The sequence below is a fragment of the Silurus aristotelis genome (genome assembly GCF_946808225.1).
Source record: "Silurus aristotelis genome assembly, chromosome: 23".
Lineage (NCBI taxonomy): Eukaryota > Metazoa > Chordata > Actinopteri > Siluriformes > Siluridae > Silurus > Silurus aristotelis.
In genome coordinates this window covers 3,009,637-3,029,317 of record NC_139596.1, presented here as the reverse complement: position 1 = coordinate 3,029,317, position 19,681 = coordinate 3,009,637, and the positions used below count along the sequence as shown (strand labels likewise).

Here is a 19,681-nt window from a genome sequence, read left to right as displayed (position 1 = left end):
ATAATCACCATGTTTTATTTTTGGTGCTTTTTTGCGGGTTCTACTGTCCTGTCATTAGTTTGTTACCTGATTGTGTTCACCTGTTCCGTGTAAGTCCATGATATGTTTATTCAGATGCATCCCGAATGACACTGTTTGATCGGCAAGACTCAACAACGATAGTATGCACGACATTTCTTTAGGTGCTTTAATAATCTTACCTGGCATCCCTCAGGGTGTCCAGCCGCCACACATGCCCAACACGACATATAATCATTTCCCGCCGGATGCCACCCGTGTACCAGCGAAAAGAGTGTGCCCACTTCGAACTGGATTCTTTTCCTCCGTTTCACCTCGCACACTTTCTCTTGCTGTCTTTATTATTTCATGCAGCTTATGGGCGCCTGAGGGATCACTTCTCCTGGTGCACCTCGGTAAAGAGAGAATAGAAAAGTGCAGAGTGTTTGTAAAAGCTGTGAGGATTCGCTGCTTTTGGTGAAATCCTGAGCAGGTGGAAGCTGGCGCTGGTTTCTCGGCTCACCGTCTCAGAAAACAGCAATGCAGCATACGCTTGAAGAGGAGGAACTGTGTGGGTGGGTGGAGAGGAACGAGAGGTGGTCCGAATGCACTATGAACCAAACTTTAGTCTGTTTAGACCAGTCAACATAACATAAACATAACATTTCAAATAAATCACCTGTTCATACACAATTTGTGGTTGTACCCCAATAAATCACCCGTTAGTTTTGCCGTTATATTGACACTTGGACTGTATCGTGTGGTATAGTTTCTAAGATTAATACGAACAACATCCTTAGATACACATTTAAATTTTTTTTTTAACTGCAATAGTCACAAAATGACCACTTGGAGATTTCTAGAATTGTGTCAACAGTCACTTTTTATTGCTTAACCACTGTCCATTAACAAATATTTGAGGACCCCTGACCATAAGATTTGTAAGATTGGTGGTCATTCCCCATTATTCATTTGCTGTTATAATAACATTCACTATGAAGATGTTCCACTAGATTTTGGAGATTTGTGCTCGATCAGCAACAAGGGCGTCATTAAAATCAGGTACTGATGTAGGTGAGGAAATGAGGAGGCCTGGTGTGCTGTCAACATAAAAAATTCATCCCAATGGTGTGTAATAGGGTTTGTAGATTTATAGCAGGCCACTTAAGATCTTTCACACAGTTCAAACCCATGTATCTTCATGGAACTGGCTTTGTGCACAGGAACATTGTCAGGCTGGAATAGGTTTGAGTGGCCTAGTTCAAGCAAAGGGTAAATTTCATGCTCCAACATGCAAAGACATCTTATGCAATTGTGTGGCTCCAGCATTGGGATAACAGTTTTGGGAAGAACCACATATGGCTGGAAATGTCAAGTGTCCCAATACTTTTGTAGAATACTGATCAAGCATGCATTTCTATGTTTGCTTGTTTTATTTGTATGTTTTTCGTTGGACGTGTGCCGGGTTGTGAAAAGGTTGGGTTGTGATCACCTTTACTTCAAAGTGAAATATTTGGAAAAGTTGCATCGTTGAATTTTTATCTGAAGATCATTGAATGAAAAAAAAATGCAAGATCTGGTGGTGATTTCGAAAATATTAATTAAGCAAAAATTTACAAAGAAATTAAAGATCTCGAAAACATGATTATAACCAAATAATATTTGCAGAGTTCCAAAGGCTAAATGCTTCCTCCAATTACAGAATCACCCTCGAAGCCTTTGTTAAGTTTGCAGTTGATGATTCCCAGCTTGACGAGTACAGTGGACTTTTTGGACTCAAACGTACAGCGAGTCTGGCAGATCAGAGGCAGATGGAGTGAGGAGGGGGATCAAAGATCGACTGGACATGTCAGAATTGGGGAGAAATAAAAAGAAAGAGTGGGAGTAGGGGAGTGGGAGAGCGAACGCAGGAAGCATTCATCCTTTTATCTGTGACCTCAAAGACACGGAGGTGGAAAAAAAGGTCTCTGATCAGATGGGACAGAGGGAAAGAAGGGCATTTAAAAACGTTAGTCCCACATTAGTGCAATGCTTTTCATCATTTTTGTGTTAAAAAAACTCATAAAAGGGGAACCCTTGTTAGTTTTTCTATCATTCCTTTTTTTTCTCCTTTAGCATCTCTCTCTCTCTCTCTCTCTCTCTCTCTCTCTCTCTCTCTCTCTCTCTCTCTCTCTCTCTCTCTTTCACTCTCACTCTCCCTCCTGTTCTCCATCTCCCGTCCCTTCCTCTCACACATCGTTCATGGAAAGAGCGCTCCGCTGCTCTACATTACAGCTGCTCTCCTGTTTCTCTTCTCTCTCGTTCGCACTTTCTCCCTCCCTTCCCCTCTTTCTTTCCTTTCCTCTCTCTGTCTCTTTTTTCCCTCTCTACTGGCTTTTATCCGTTCATCTTGGTTCTTTTGGAAAGACCAAACACACGCATGCTTCCATTCGGTTCTGGAGTCGAGACGCTCCTCTGGGATCTAGCGCTTCTCCAGGACCCACTGCTCCTTCTAGATCCAACGCTCATTACGGATCTTTCTATCTTTGGATCGAGGGAGGGTCATGCTCCCTGAGCCGAGCGAGATTAGCAGGATTTGGCCGGAGCAATGTGGGGCCCTTTTCCGGATGCCGGGAACGGCCAGCTGGATGCTCCGCGCCCGCTCAACTGGACCATCCGAAAACTGTGTCACGCCGCCTTCCTGCCTTCCGTACGCCTACTAAAGGTATTATCAAAGCTTCAGGGAGGGAACTTGGGCGACTCATTGCTTGATTTATGCCTATTATTATCATGCTTATGGTTAACGAATGTGCAATTTGTACTCTAAGGAAAGTTGTTCCATAGAAGCCTCAGAGACTCCTAATTGACCATTTTGTTTTTACTCTAAAACCTGTGGTCTCTTAATGCTCGTGTTGGGCTCGGTGCATCTCAGTGCCAAAACTTTGACTTGTAGAGAAGATTGAAAAAAACGTTCTCGCTCGTGTGGTGTTCTAGATTTTTTTTTTCCTCTTCATCTTCTTCTTGTAAGCGTTCTAAAAGTAAATCAGTGTCTCTGAGGTCTGCCAGAATGCCCCCTAACGCACAGATAGGACTAGAAACTGGGTTTCTCACGCTCATCAGAGCAAGGAATGTCCAGGCAGAGAAAAAGAGAGAGGGACTGAGGAGAGAGGAAAAGAGGGGGCAGGTGAAAGTGAACCTTGTCTTATTATTGGCCGCCCAGTTTTCTTCATAATTGAATCCTATTTAAATATGCCCAATTATACATGTCAATTAGAAGCATCTTACGGTCTGTCAGGTTCGCTCGCCTACCTCGAACAAGCTGTGCATTCCTACACACACGTCTATTTTTATCCTCACACACTGCAGTTGCAAAAAAAAACCCCACAATAATCCGAAACAGAATAAATATCTCACAGATTCAAGCTTCGTGAAAATGGTCGAATAGTTTGCTTGTTTTATTATCCATGCGATATGGTTACTTTTGTGCTCCTGAGAAGAGACGTGCTTGTCATTGCCCTTAGGGGATGAGTGTGAGAAGATTGAAAATAACAGCCATGATGCAGGTCATGCGTCAGAAGATGAGAGAAGATGATTCTTGAGATTGAATATATATGTGTGTGTGTGGGGGGGGTGGTGGGGGGGATTAAAGTGGCTGCTGGGTGCTGGGGAAAATCTCAGGATATCAGGGTTTCATCAGCATCATTCCTTCTTGGGTGTATTAAAAAATGTATTCTTGTGAAGTATTTTAATTTCAGCAACTACATGCAATTTAGATTGAGGAGATATTCTGAAATATATATATATATATATATATATATATATATATATATATATATATATATATATATATATATATATATATATATATATATATATAATCATACAGGCAGTGGCTACATAAAGAATCACTGCTTATTAGGGGTGTAACTTTGGTGTTGATTCAACTTGAGAATATTTGGGGAAAAGAATGCATTGACGGAAATGGGTGAATGCAACCATGTCTTAAAAAATAAATACATAATTGTATATATTTTCCCCCAATTTTTAAAAAAATCAGCAAAGCCGCAGTGCTTTGGAAAATGATTGAACTAAAGCATAATGAGCTAAAAAGTTGGCTAAATTGCCCCACTTCCACTACCTTATTTTTAGCATTATAGATCTCAGCCACACTGAACTGGTGTTTGTCATTCACAAGGAGCAGTCATGGTGCAATCATGTGATTAGCATGCTTACTCTCTATTTCAGCTACATGGGTTGTGAGGTTTTGGACCAGTCTCATAAAAAAGTGTCCAAAGATCTTGAGTAATTTCTTAATCTGAATAATTACGTTTTTATTCCTTAAAAATAGTGGCTCCAAAGATTGAGGTACAGATGATATTGACATTTGAAACATGGGAACCGCAGCCAGGGTTTGCGCTCGACCCTTTCCAGAGACTGGTGTAACCAGATCTCCATTCACAGTGGGTATTGGCCGATATATTGTTACACTGTTAAAGGTGGAAAACTCTCAGTCTAACAAGGTCCCTCTAGAGGAACCATGTCAGGATTTATGCAGGACCTTACAATCAGAGAATAGAAACAAAGTTCTGCCCAAACAAACCTTGAGGAACTATTTCCTCAAGTGTAATTTTATCACCTCAACATATTTTTTCTTACATATACAAATATACTGGGTCTTAATGCAGAGCCAAGCTCTGGAGCAGTCCTTTAGCAAGATATGCTGATCCTGATACTATAGATTACTAGGTTTTCATGCCAATATTGAATCATCACTGGATGTGATATTGGCATTCATGGTGCATGGGTAATGACTTCTTATGTGATTAGCGGTGATGGTGATGGGAAAGCATTGATGGCTTTATGACTCCTGTCTAATCTCAATGACCCAAAAACTGTGTGGGATGAGCAGGAGAATGTGGGTGGCATCATAAACAAGGCCAACGAAAAGCCAAAAAAGCCTTTGCTAATTAAGCACTAATGAAGATACAAGTGAGGAAATTAAAGTTAAAGACCTGGGTGGAAGTCACCATCATGGTACAGTCTAATCTAATTTACGGCATCTTTCATTATTAATGAAGCATCGCTCGCGATAAATCAACTGTCCTGATAGGGTCTGTGTACAAATACTCATCCCAGGATGCTTATCAATGTAGCACAAAAAAACTCAAATACCATGGATCCAGTGCCTTGGATCCAGAGATCTGAATATCCAGAGATCTTCAGATTTACCAAATCAGATCCTGGGCTTATTCAAGGGTGGGAAGCATTTGATTGGCTACATATCACAGCACAAAAAAAGAAGGTCAGACCTCGACAATAGGATGATTAAGCCATCTTGTGTATACTGTATCACCTGTATCATCAAGTCTCATTCCTTTAGCATCAATACACCAGATATCTTTTTCCACTAGTGTGTTTTGCTGATGATGTGATTTACACCAGTAGACATGAAGTTTTGCATCAGATATCATCATTTCTGATCTAAATGACAGCGTGAGATGTGTGTTATTGCGCTAGTGTTTGGCCAAATCGCCGCAGGTTAGATAAGTCTGTCACTTCCACAATAATTAAGATGAATGAGATACAAGAATATACCTGGATTGTGCCAGGACTCACAGGGAGGAAAAAAAGAATTGGAGCCTAAGAGAGAAAGAAATGCTGAGAGAAAGAGAATATGATAACATAAGAAAGTTTAAGGGGAATTAAAATGCAAGAGCGTAGAGTTACAGATGTGGAACACGTGAAAGAAAGAGAGAAAGATGCAGAGATGGCACAAAAAAGTAAAAAAAAAGTGGGGTAGCGGAAAAAGGAGAGGACTTAGTGAATGGATGCATGGATGGATAGATTAATTGATGGATGGATGGATGAATGGATGGATGGATGGATTATTGGGTGAATGTGAATTGAAATCTTGGTAAATGTAGATAGGTGGTTTGATTGGTAGAAGAATTGATGGATGGGCCGCTAAAAAGATATGAAAGTAATCAGATTGGTTGGTAGATGCAAGAATGGATGAATGGGTGGGTGGATTGGTTCATGGTTGGATGCAAGGTGTAGTTGGTAGAGGGATGGATGGATGGATTGGAGGATGGAATGCGTGATTTGGTTGGCGGATGGAATGCTGGATCGTTGGTGGATAGATGTGTGGGTGGATGGACAGTGGTTTGGTTGAACATAGCAACTAGAGCAATGAAAGCTCTTCTATATTGTTGAATGAACAACACAAACAGCAAAGTATCATTTCCACCTGCTTCTTGGTCTCCACCATGCAATATAATCTGAACTATTTTGAAAAGAAAACCAAGCTTTTGTTTGTCAGAGAAAAAAAAATGTAATGTTTACTTGCAGCTTTATCTGCTGTTTACTACACCAGTGGAATTTTTGGACATGTTTGTTTTAGTGTTTCGTTTGTACTGTACGTGTGTTGAATGAAGACCCATGTGGTTTCGCTTTAAAGCAAAAAGAGGACAGGACACAAACCCATACACAAGAGCCAACCGCCCTCTCTCTTTCTCAGTCTTTGTGTATAGTTTATAGTGTAAATAGACTTTATTTCATCCATATGTATATCTAATATGCATTTTTTCCCTAATTGCTCTAGAGATAATTGTATTCGACAGGTACTTTGTATAAAGCACTTTTTAAATGTAACTTTGCCATCTTTCCTGATTAATAATAAGACTGCTAGCGGATGGGGGCCTCATTAATTTCAATTATCAATTAGCTCTCGAGGAAAAAGCGACACGCTGATGAAAATGTCTTGAGACTCTAAAACATCAGCCACTCAGGATGATGAGTAAAATATGGAAAAAACACATACTCATTAAAATTATATTCTGGATGTAGATTTTTGCTTTGAATTTCATGCAGTTTTATCAATTGAATGTTGGACTTGAATTAAATTGGATTGAATTGGATCTTTTAGGCTGAACACAGCAATACATTCGTCTCAAACACATTGGTTTTTAACCTGGGCACACCGTTCCCATTATGAAGCATGGCGATGGTAGCATCAAGTTTCCATTGGCATCCTGGTTACAATCCTGTCATCAAACAACTTCAGTATTATTTGTCCAGGTTCATGACACATAACATCTCATTAAAGTCTATTCCAATTCCGAGTTGTAACACTGCAAAATGTGAATGGATCAAGGGGGTGAATAGTTATGCAAGCCACTTTAGTCATTCTGTATAAACAGGCCAGTCATTAAAATAAACTGGAATAACATTATAAAGTGAATTAAGTGTTATCAACGATTTTCTTCTTCTTCTTCTTCTTACTAGTCATGTTGTAAGATAATTTAACCAATGTGACCTCCACATCCATTGTACGCTAGAGGCACTGGGGCTACATGGTATAGAAAACGCCTTTGCGCATGACTTTCCTGGTGATTCAAGTAGAAAATAAGGCAGCAGAAATGGACAAGGTCAGTGCAGTGATTGGTGACAGTTTTCACTTTTAAATCGACCTGATTTCTTGATTGACAGATTGAAAAAAAAAGTCAATAATTCACCAGAGGCAGTGGGGTGTACTGTACATGCAAAGTCTCTTCACAGAGTATAGTGCACTGCGATGTCGTTTCTTATCATGCAGGTGCACAAGAGCTTGGCTTGCTGTAACTAATTTTAAGTCGATGCTTCGCTAGCATTAGCTATGTATTTGGGTCCAAAAAAAGCCATTTTAAAGGAAATGACAGAGGTGGACAAAGTACATAAACCAGCGGTGGGTCTTCAGGGCCAGCAAGGCCTTCTCTGCTGGCCTAAACACAATCAGAAGCACTGACCTACAATTACAACCTAAATTCTTATATTTGTTCCATGAAATTATATTATTTTATTCCCAACAGTTGTAGCGTTTCTCTTGGCAGCACTGCTTTCAGTACATGTATGTGGATGTGAATAATTATCCAACCAGATTTCAGCCTCTATGTGCAGCCATGTCAATGCCCATGTACCTTAGACTATATTAGCAATGGGTCTGTTCCATTTAACCAATCCGAATTCAAATTCATCTTACAGGGCCAGCTATCTGGCCCAGAATAGCGTCAGAATTTTTCTGTCCTCTGACTGGTTGGTCAGAGGGATACTGTTACAGCCAAGTTCGACTGGCAAAACACATCTGTAGCGCTCTGCACACAATAATACATCTGAGTTACACCTTTTTATGCCCACAATGGCTGACGGAGGAATAGAAATGTATTTGGTCTCGGCAAAAAAATCAATTTTGAAGAAAAGCTAGACAATGTGAGGAGAAGTCGGCCAACCCCGAAGCTAGCTAGCTTATCTCATCCCAGGAAAGGGTTTGTTTGCCACTTCCAGACAAATGCCTACGAGCGGTACCACTGGCTCACAGCCTATGAGGAGCGGTGCAAATTATGAGTATGCATGTCTGGTGAGTTGCGGTTGTGGTGTAGAGGTTTAGAGATTGCTTTAGTAAAATGGTATTCACCCTCCATATGCCAAATGCCTCTCTCTGTATTGCCACACATTGTTATATTGCGTTTTTGTATAGTATTGATGGTTTCTATAATTGTGATGTGATAGTGGTGGTATAAAGAGGTGGATTAAGTCGGGTAAGTCCCCACTAAAGGCCCAGGTACCAAATGCACGGCCCGCCACTGACACAAACCATGTAGTTGAGTTAAAGTAGAGATATTCTGTAAAATATTAATCCAGTTAAAGTAAAAGTGTCCCTTTAAACTTTCACTTGAGTAAAATTTTAAAAGTATGTCTTCAAAAGTACTTATGATTTGTATTCCTATTATCATTTTTGTTTTAAGACTCTTCTGTTAATCAACTCAGTTTATGTGACTCTTTATGTAACTCTAATGTTACTCTTAACACACCAATCTATTAATGGAATGATAAGTCAAACACTGATGGATATCTATTACAATTATAATGAGCCCAAAACCTACTTAAAAAAAATGCGTAAATAAGGCCACAGGTGTTGTTGAGTCTGGAGTTTCTTTCCTCATTTATTCCTCTCAAAATGTTCTGCTTCATGTTGAACGGACACTGAACTGTATGTTGGTAATAATTAGATACCACAAAGAGGCAATTTACCCTGATTTGCTGCATATTTGACCAGTTAAGTTTTTATCCACTCATAAATAAAAAGGAACGACTGATTTTACAAAATGTAGGTGAGTAAAGTATGATATTTGACCTTGAAATATAGTGAAGTTAAAGTAAAAGTCTCCCCAAATATACTTTAGTAAGCTAAAGATACGTGTAAAAGCTACTTAAATATAGTATCAAATTACATTAACTTCGTTTTTGTCCACCACTTGGAAACGAGCAAATGTGTGCTACACCTGACAAGTATAAACAAACTTACTTGCAGTTTTCTTGTTCGAAAAGTAACATTAAACAATTTTCCCAGCCACCATCAAGAAAACAAGTAAGTCAATTTGGAGCAATTGGTTTTCAACACTTTCGTTTGGAACAAGCTTACAAATGGCTGTTTTGAGTGTTCGGAGTGAAAAAAAAGTCCCTTGTGAAGCCTTCAATTATTTGCTATGAAACACTCTAACAGACATGAAAAGTGTATATACTTGGATATACACAGGTTAACAAGATCAATTTTCAGGTAGAAAAGCCAAAGCTGTTCACCGTACTGTTGATAGATCGCAGATCCCAACCATGCCACCATTTCCCATAGACTGGAGTCCAAGAGAGGATAATTGGCCCGGCTTTCTGATTCTGATAGCTGTGCCCTGTCTCCCCTGACAATACGGGCCATATGAGCCAACTGCTGGAGTCAGTGAGCGGTCAGCCGGCCTGTAATGTGCTTGAAAAACATGCGATCTTAGAAGAAGAAGCTTTCATGAGCTCTGCTTGGTAGCTATGGGAGAACAAGTTAGTGGGAAAGAAAGAACAAAGAAACAAGCCTAGTCATTAGGAACCGGGTTGAAAAAAACCCTAATATTGCTGTTCTCTAGTTTAATATTCTTTTATGGTTGTTCTATTTAGACGGAAATAGTACAGGGATTCCATTTAAACAAGGCTTTTAGTCTGGTTAATTTATAGATTTTGAGATGAGGCTCTAAACAAGAATGCATTAAAGTAAAGATGCCTCTTTAAGACATTACTTACATGTCAAATTGAAAATCTGGGACAGCAGTGCATTTTTTTGACAATCTGTAATGAAAGTAAACAAGGAACAAACACATTCGGGCCGTTAATCATGTAGTTCATAATTTTCTGACATTCAAATGACTATGATTATCAGAAAGATACACTATAAGGACAAAAATATCGGCTTTTCCACCCATATGTGGTTCTTCGCCAAACTTTTACCACAAAGTTAAGGGCACATAATGGTACCGGATGTCTTTTAGATGTGGTAGAAATGTATTTTCCCTTCACATGAACTAGGAGATCCAAATCTGTTCCAGCATGTTAATGATCTTGAACCTATTGAAAGCCTTTGGGATGAATTGGAACTGATCTTGTGGAACATCTTTCCAGAAGAGTGGAGATTATTGTAACAGCAAATGGGGACTAATGCAAATCTTATGGTCAGGTGTGCACAAACATTAGTTAATGTAGTGTATGTTAATTAAAAGTGGAAGTGTAGGTGGATTTCCATAAGTAAAAGCTGTAATACGAATATATTCAACAATATAAAAAAAAAACCTACATAATTACAATTGAAGAAATCCAAATAAAAATCCAAAGCAAAATATAGTGGATATTTGTTTCTTCTTTGTTCATTCAATTAGCTATTGATCCCCCAAATCAAACTTTATTTGTTACTGAAAAATCCTCATTAGCTTCCTCCTTTTTTTTCTATCGTCAGGGAAAAAATGCTAATACGGTCCTGCGGGAATTTCTGAGGACACGGTTTGGCCTCGTCTTTGATCAGGAAAGTCTAAATAATAAAGATTGGGCCTTTTGATGAGTTATTCACAAGCTTTGAATATACAGTATATACATTGAAAGTAGCATAATCCCCATTCAGCGTACAGCATAGTTGCATTACTTCCATGAATACATGCTTGTAATCCAACACTACGTGTGTGCATTTACTTCTATTAAAGTCTTTTTTGTCTTATTTTAGAGTTTAGGATCTAGAATTTTATAATCCCAAGCTGCAAACGTATTATTGTCTTTAAAAAAGCAACAGTTTGCGACTTATCAGACCAAATCCTCATTGCTGCGAATTCCTTCCAAATGATCCCCCATAAAAACTGACGGAGGAACCATAATGCCAACTCCAGACGATTTGCCAAAAACCCAATATGAACATAAACCCCCATAAAACCAACATAAAAATCATAGAGTTTCTTCATTGTATAATAAAAGTTGTATTGTTTTAAATGGAAACTGTAATGACCCCTGTGAAGTCTTTAGTGGTAAATATTATATTTTAATTATTATATAATAGTATTATATACTGTTAAAGACCAAATAAGAACACTGGCGACTTATAAATCACATGTTGGAATCTACTGCACACCAATAGGAACCATTTAAACTTCATGGATTATCTGAGTTTCTACATTGGTTTCCTTTGGTTTGATTGTTCAGCCTGAATGATTTAATGATGAACGCAAACACACCACATAATAGAAACTATTCGGAAATAGTTTAAATGGTTAACTGCTCACGGTTTATAATGATAATTGTAGTGGAAATCATTAGAAGCTCTTTGATATAATATAGATGAAAATATATTGACTTGTGTATATTAAACACAAGAAGCGGAATTGGCATTGCTTGATTGAAAATTGACCAAAGTAACATATGAATTGAATAATAATAATAATAATCTTATATGATTAGCAATAGAACTAATATAAAATAAATAAAATCGCCATGCATTATAGCAATTTACAATTACAATATTGTCAGAAATTTGAAACCTATACACTTTTCTACATTTCTAGAGAAATATTTTGTATTTTTTTATGTGTAATATTGTGAAATAAATGTCAGATTTCAGACTTTAACCTGAATTCTATACTATTAAATAGCAGAAAACATGCGATCTGTTCAATATTTGCTTGGAAACAAGCTCCAAGAGCAGCTTGAAAAGCGGCCTATTTAGTCTCCGAAATTCAACCTTCTGTCTCTAAATATCGTGTTTCATTTGGTGACGCTTCCAAGTCATTGGATCTCAACCTACCGTATTGACCAATCATGTAGCATCTGCCACTTACGTCAACTTTTAGTCCAAATGTAACATTTATTTGTAAAAGTAAATAATTTTTTTTTATAATTACAATATTAATGTACATTTTACCCAAATACAATTATGTCGATGTAGAAAGTGGGGCTGCTACTGCTTTTTTCTTTTCTCAATCTGAGTTCACATCGTCTGTTGCATTTAGATTCGCAATTGAAGAACATAAATGTGGATTCCGGTGCCTTCGTTTCTTTTTTTTTATTCAATATTATTGACTTTCAATATGATTTTAAGTACACAATATGTCTAATCTAACAGCTCAATCTTAACCTAGAAGTAAAAGGGAAATTCATTAGTGGTCTTTTCTTAGGAAAATAAGTCCACTCTGGAACCATTTGCACAAATGAAAAATAATATGATGCAAACTAGAGCAACATATTCAGAGATCACAGACAATCTAATGGAAAATGGTGTGGGGTTGTTCTGCTAAGAGTGAGTGAAGTTTTTGTGCATCGCATAACATTGTATGAATAGGACACGTGTCAGACTCCCATTTCCTGTGCTGCTTTTTTTGCTTTTAAAAAGCACATAGTGATCCATATACTTCTCCAGAATGTAGAATGAAGCTGATGGATTATGTGCTGATGGTTGACCAAAAAGTAAAAAAGATGGCAGGCATCAAGAAATTAGGCGCATTTGAAATAGCTTACATTCTGAGAAAAATAAGGACTTTTTAAACATAATGATGTTTAAAACATTACAAAGCAAATAAAAGAATAAACACAATGTACAGCTCCATTTTTTCCATTCGGCGTAATCTCTGGATAATTATGTCTGTTCATAATTCTGAATTCACATATCCGTATATCATCTGTATATACACTGTGTATAACCTTTGTACAGTTTTACATACAATGTACATATTCCAAATTATAAATTTATATACAGTATATCCCACATTCTTTACCCATATTATGCCTTACACATATCCTGCTCCAATCTAATTTCATATAAACAGCGACCAGGCATATCATTATGACCGTCTGCCTAATATTGCGTTGGTCCCCATTTTGTAGCCGAAACAGTTCTGACCCATCGAGCATTAACAGCAACATTGTCTTCAGCAATTTGAGATGGAGCTCATCTGTTGGATCAGACCACACGGGCCAGCCTTCAATCCACACTTGTATTAATGAGCCTTGGCCGGTTCACCACTGTTCCTTCTTTGGACCACTTTTGATAGATTCTGACCAATGCAGAGCATGAACATGCCATAAAGACCCGGTCGTCTAGCCATCATAATTTGTATTAGTTTCTCATTAGGTCGTAATTTTATAATGTTATGCCTGATTTTATACATATATATATATGTGTGTGTGTGTGTGTGTGTGTATATATATATATATATATATATATATATATATATATATATATATATATATATATATATATATATATATATATATATATGTGTGTGTGTGTGTGTGTATATATATATATATATATATATATATATATATATATATATATATATATATATATATATATATATATATTTCCCCGTATCCCTTTCCAGCCTTGTGGAGGTGTACAATTTTGTCTCTAGTGTCTTTGGACAGCTCTTTGGTCTTGGCCATGTTAGTAGTTGGATTCTTACTGATTGTATGGGGTGGACAGGTGTCTTTATGCAGCTAACGACCTCAAACAGGTGCATCTAATTTAGCATAATAAATGTAGTGGAGGTGGACATTTTAAAGGCAGACTAACAGGTCTTTGAGGGTCAGAATTCTAGCTGATGTGTTGTGTGTTCAAATACTTATTTGCAGCTGTATTATACAAATAAATAGTTTAAAAATCATATATTGTGATTTCTGGATTTTCTTTTTTAGATTATGTCTCTCACAGTGGACATGCACCTACGATGACAATTTCAGACCCCTCCATGATTTCTAGGTGGGAGAACTTGCAAAATAGCAGGGTGTTCAAATACTTATTTTCCTCACTGTATATATATATATATATATATATGCTCCCAAGTTACGATGTTTCGACTTACGATTTTTCGATCTTAAGATGAGGATAGCAATACGATAAAATTGTAAAATTGCAGCAGCGTATGATGTACTATATGTTGGATGTGTAGTTGGGATGAGGATATCTCTCACCCTGTGAGATGCCTAACTCTCGCTAGTGGTCGACAGAGTAAAGTTGTGTCAGTGTGTATTTATTTCTGTTTCAAACTGTTTCAAACAGCAATTTTAGCGATAAAAGCATGTCTTCCAAGCACGCAAGTATGTCACCTGCTTGTAGAGAAAAAAAGAAGAGGAAAGCCATCAGTTTGAAGCAGAAAATGAAAATGATAAATCAGCATGAATCAGGAAAGACTGTCACAGTCATAGTACCATCTTCGAATTTTCATATTTTATATGATGATTGGGTCGTCATAATATATATTTGTCATATAAAAATTGCAGCACAGTGAAATTCTTTCTTCGCATATCCCAGTTTGCTCAAGGCCCAAGAGTGCTATATATATATATATATATATATATATATATATATATATATATATATATATATATATATATATATATATATATATTACACACATCATGCACAGATCTGGTATTTTGCCACAGAGGGTCTTTTGTATTTGTTTTCCTGAACACAAAACCTCATTTCTCTTGCAAAATGTGCAAAACTGGAAACTTCCAGATAGTGGGATCAGCACTGTTGAAAAAAGAAATCGATGATTTTGTTGTTCTTTTTGCAATTATTGTTATCCAGTGATTGTGTCTCTTTGTATTTTGCCTTAAATTTACCACTGGAACGTGGATTCTTTGATCCTTGATGTATTTCGGTTTATTTGATGGTTGTTCACCTCTGTGTCAAACACCAGTCGAAATATGGAGATTTGTTTGGCACAATAAATGAAGCCTTGGACAATGGAAAATACATGCACGAGAAACAAAAAGACAGTCAACCCTCAGCGTGATATCAGTGGATTAATGGTTGCTATGGGTTACAGAAATCTTCCCACACCAAGGCTTTCCCCAGTGCAATAGATTTCTCTGGGATTTGAAACGACTCAGTGTCCTCTGTCTTTTTTTTTCCATAAATATATACACTTAATTTCATGAATATGAATCGCAAATCTTCCCCAAAGGTGCAACTAACAAGCATGAACAACATCCCGACGTTCGGCCCATAGCAATTTAAGACTTGACGAACGAGGGAATGCGGCGTAGCTAATTTTATTTCCACGTCGCCTTTTTGTTCCCAAGGATAAACCGGTGCGTCTGCATCAAAAGAGGAAATGAAAGACAGGCTGCCCCGTCCTCTATATCGATTCCTGTTAAGAGTTCAAAATGACTCATTTGGAGGAACCTCGTCCCGCTCCGGCCCTATTTTTAATGGACAATTTTCCTGTCCTCTCCCTTAAATGGAGGAATTCTAAATCACCTTCTCCTCGTGCTCCTGAAAAACGGGCCACTTTGAAGTCTCAGTTTAATGCATGCTCTGGTGTTTTACGCTGAATGGCCATGTCACAGGTTCTCAGCAGGGTTTTCATGGGCAGAGGAAATCCCTCCATTTTTCTCACCGTTTCTTACCTTCTTCTTCTTCTTCTTTTTTTTTTACTCCTTTCAGTACTGAACAGAGTCTCAGTGTCTGGGGGTGGTGGATTGGATCAGGCAGATGGTTTGGGCTGCTGTGACAAGTGTGTGTGTGTGTGTGTGTGTGTGTGTGTGTGTGTGTGTGTGTGTGTGTGTGTGTGTGTGTGTGTGTGGTGTTCTTGTTCATAGCCATTGAATATTGCATGATTTGTGTGCTGAGGGTAAATGGGATGTGTGAGCATGGATAACTACATAGGGAGTTTGACTCAGAGCTGTCTCTGACCTACGTGTGTGTGTGTGTGTGTGTGTGTGTGTGTGTGTGTGTGTGTCCCCTAATGGTAGACTTTTATTCAAGTAGGCAGGCAGGTGTCTCACAGCATCCTCCATGCCTGAAGCTCAATCTTTGTTCTATGCCCCCAAACTACACTTCATTTCTACCCTTTAATTCCCTCCCACTGCTACTGCAACACCTTTAAATCCCCATTAGACACTAAAACCTCTCCAAACCTTTACTCTAAGACTACAAGTGTTCTTTGAAGGCTTGTACCTCCATTTTAAGAAGCTCAACACTACCTATGTTTAAGGATTTTTTTCCATTCACCTCCCTAACTTTGCACTTCAATACAGACCCTACAAATCCATCTATCTATCAATTCATCCAGCTATTTACCTACCCAATACTCCATTTAGCAATTTATGAATCCATTCAATTACCTGAACATCTATTCAACCTCCAATCTTTTTCTTTGTACCTATCCTTAAACTTATACATTCATCATTTGTTCACCCACCCATTCAAAGAAGGATTCATTCATTCATTCATTCATTCAGTCATTCATTCATTCATTCATTCATTCATTCATAAATCCCCCCAACAACCTATCCACCAATCCATCTAAAACATATTCATCCCTCTACCTATACATCCGTCCACCAAGTCATCTCCACATCAATTCACTCAGCAGTTCCTCAACCAATTCATCTATCCATCTATCCATCCATCCATCCATCCATCCATCTATCCATCTATCTATCTATCTATCTATCTATCTATCTATCTATCTATCTATCTATCTATCTATCTATAGCAGGGTTATTCAATGATGATGGCAGCCATGTTTTTTAACCGGCAGCCATTAATGCCATAATTACAATTAGGATGATTTATTCAGCAATCCACAAACACTACTATAAACTATAAAATCCATCGCTTGTAGGATGTTGCTTCTTGAGTTTCTTAAAAAATAAATAAATAAATTTAAACACTTTTCCGAAAGCAAGTTTGTGCCTGCCCGAGGGAACTGCCTGACTTGAGTTTGAGTATAAATGCTCCAAATTGAGCTTTTGAATTTTTTGAAGAGTCTCATCATTATCAGGATTATTAAGAAAATGGGATATTCCCCTGGGAGAATATACTATACCATAAACACAATTTTATAGCTCCCATTAACCCATCAACCACCATAGAACAACCTATTGGAAGCATGATCCTTAACAAACCCCCATACGTTACATTTACCTTTAAACATCTAGTGCAAGGCAGGGTAGTGTTTTTTTTTTTTTTTATAGTTTCTCGAAGAAAAGGACATTTACAAGTTCCAGTAGAAGCGTTAGTTTCCGTTTACTTTCACACATGTACTGTATAATATAAATTAAAAGAATTGAGAAAAAAAATGCTTTTTAGTATGAGAATTGGGGAAAAGCAAACATTTGGCAACTAAGATAAAAAAAAATAAATAAATACAATCAGTACAGTGGTGTTGATCATAAATGTTAAATCTTTTATGCAAGCTGGGTCATGCAAATTCCCATGATGGTGAGGTGTCAAGAAACAGTTTGGGGAATAATGTAAAATACCAGTAGAAAAAAAAAAAAAAAAAAAAAAAAGATTCTTGGTTATGTCCAATGTTTTTGTCGTATATAAAAATAAAGATTTATTATGTTGAACGTACATTTTTTTTACTTACCAATCAGCCATCATAGTATATTGAAAGTCTTTATAGGAGGAAAAAAAGAAAAAGAAAATTAGCAGTTGTATGGTCCACTCAGTGTACAGTGAGTGGTGAGTGATTTAATAGTAAGTGATTTAAAAGAAAGTTGTTTAACAGTGAGCCATTTTGCAGTGTCATTTTACATTGAATCACTTACAGTATATGATTTACAGTGTCATTTTACAGTGAGTTTTTACAGTGACTAATTTTACATTAAGTCACTTTACAGTAACTTGCTCTACAGTAAATTATTTTACTGTGAGTTGTTTACAGTAAGAAATCTTACAGTAACTTGTTTTACAGTGAGTCATTTTACAGTGAGTCACTTTACAGTATCTTGTTCTAGAGTAAATCATTTTACAGTCACTTGTTTTACAGTGAATCATTTTACAGGGAGTTGTTTTATAGTGAGTCATTTCACAGTGAGCCATTTGACAGTGAATTGTTTTACAGTAAGCCATTTTACAGTAACTTGTTTTACAGCCCCTCATTTTAAAGTCAGTTTTTCTACAGTGATTTGTTTTATATTAAGTTGTTTTACAGTAAGCCATTTTACAGCAATTTGTTTTACAGTGAGTCATTTTACAGTAACTTGTTTAAAGGTTATTTTACAGTGAGTTTCTTTTTATAGTAAGCCATTTTTACAGTGTTTTACGTTTACATTTTATTTTTACAGTTAGTGGTTTTACAGTGAATAATCTTACATTAAGTCATTTTACAGTAACTTGTTTTACAGTAAGCCATTTTACAGCAAGTGCCTATACAATAAACTTTTTAACAGTAACTGGTTTTAAAGTGCCTTTTTTTTTTTTTACAGCTAATGATTTGACAGTGAATAGTTTTACAGTCATTTTACAGTAACCAGTTTTACATTGAGTCATTTTATAGTCAGTTGTATTTACAGTTTGTTTTACAGCGAGTCGTTTAACAGTGCATGGTTTTACAAAGAATCATAGTGGTTTTCCAATCAACTATTTTAAAGCAAGCCACTTTATAATGCAGTATTAAATAGGATACAGTTTTTACAGTAGGTATACCGTAAATTATCTTGCTGTAAGTTGTTTTTTATACCTGCCTTTACATTCTAACTGGGAGTGTTTTTTTTTTACTTTAGATGGCCATGGGTGAGTTTCTCTTTGCAGAGCTCACACTTGATTCCTAGTTATACAACACAAAGTCCGGAGACTATTTAATCAGTCAGTACGTCTCCCCTGAACCCTGAACACACTCTTTCTGATTCTGATTGTGTGCAGGTATGCAGTCCCTCAGCAATAAAGCGGCAGGTTTAGCGGCCATCGCTCCGAATGATGAGCGAGCAATGTTATCTCTGTGTCCCCTCGAGCTTTCAAATATTTCAAGCATGCATACATTTACAGACAAGCAGGCAGAGACAACAAGCAAGCGACAATTATCTCTCTTTAGTACTTTTCAGTTCTCATCTTAAAAAATGCCAGCGGGTTTCCTTAATTCACCGAGAAGAGGCTCTGCATGTCAATGCTATAACATTACGTAATATATTTCAATATGATGAAACTTTTATTTCCCAAATGCATTATTGTTTCTGTAGTAACTTCCTATGCAGGGACTTGCGTAGCAGGCGTTTTTTTCACAGATTAATTATAAACACTTCTTTTGTAGGAATATGTTTTCGGAGTCAGTACTTTTTTTTTAAACATGACAAGCAACGTCATAACATGAGGAGCGGCATTTGTATTTTGTCTTTTTATGAGATGAAAAAAACAAAAAATAAATCTAAAGTTTATTTATATAGCACCTTTTATAATGAGCCATTAACAAAGTGCTTTACAATTAAAAGTACTACACAAATAGAGCATTCACAACTAAGAAAATAACTGAAATTTAACATCCTTTAGGAATTAAAAGCCAAAGAAAAAAAGATGAGTATTTTTAGCAAAGAGTTTTAGCCAGATTTGAGGCTGACCTTATATTAAAAGACAAACTATTCT

The 19,681-nt window shown here is 37.1% G+C and overlaps 1 protein-coding gene across 11 annotated transcripts in view; it reads left to right on the top strand.

Annotated features, from left to right (window-relative positions):
- Positions 1-19,681, top strand: part of trpm3 (transient receptor potential cation channel, subfamily M, member 3) — a gene marked incomplete at its 3' end in the record, with an annotated part of 163,926 nt that overhangs the window by 36,878 nt on the left and 107,367 nt on the right. For 3 of the 11 annotated variants that reach the window (XR_014531012.1, XM_083526343.1, XM_083526340.1), the window contains exon 1: positions 1,967-2,701. The exons of 5 other annotated variants lie outside the window; for them this stretch is intronic. Coding sequence is in view for 5 of the 6 variants with exons in the window: in XM_083526343.1 (XP_083382469.1) it covers positions 2,585-2,701 (117 nt within the window). Of the gene's footprint in view, positions 1-1,966; positions 2,702-19,681 lie in introns of those variants that run through there. 3 more of the 11 variants (XM_083526342.1, XM_083526347.1, XM_083526345.1) reach the window with 1 other exon arrangement.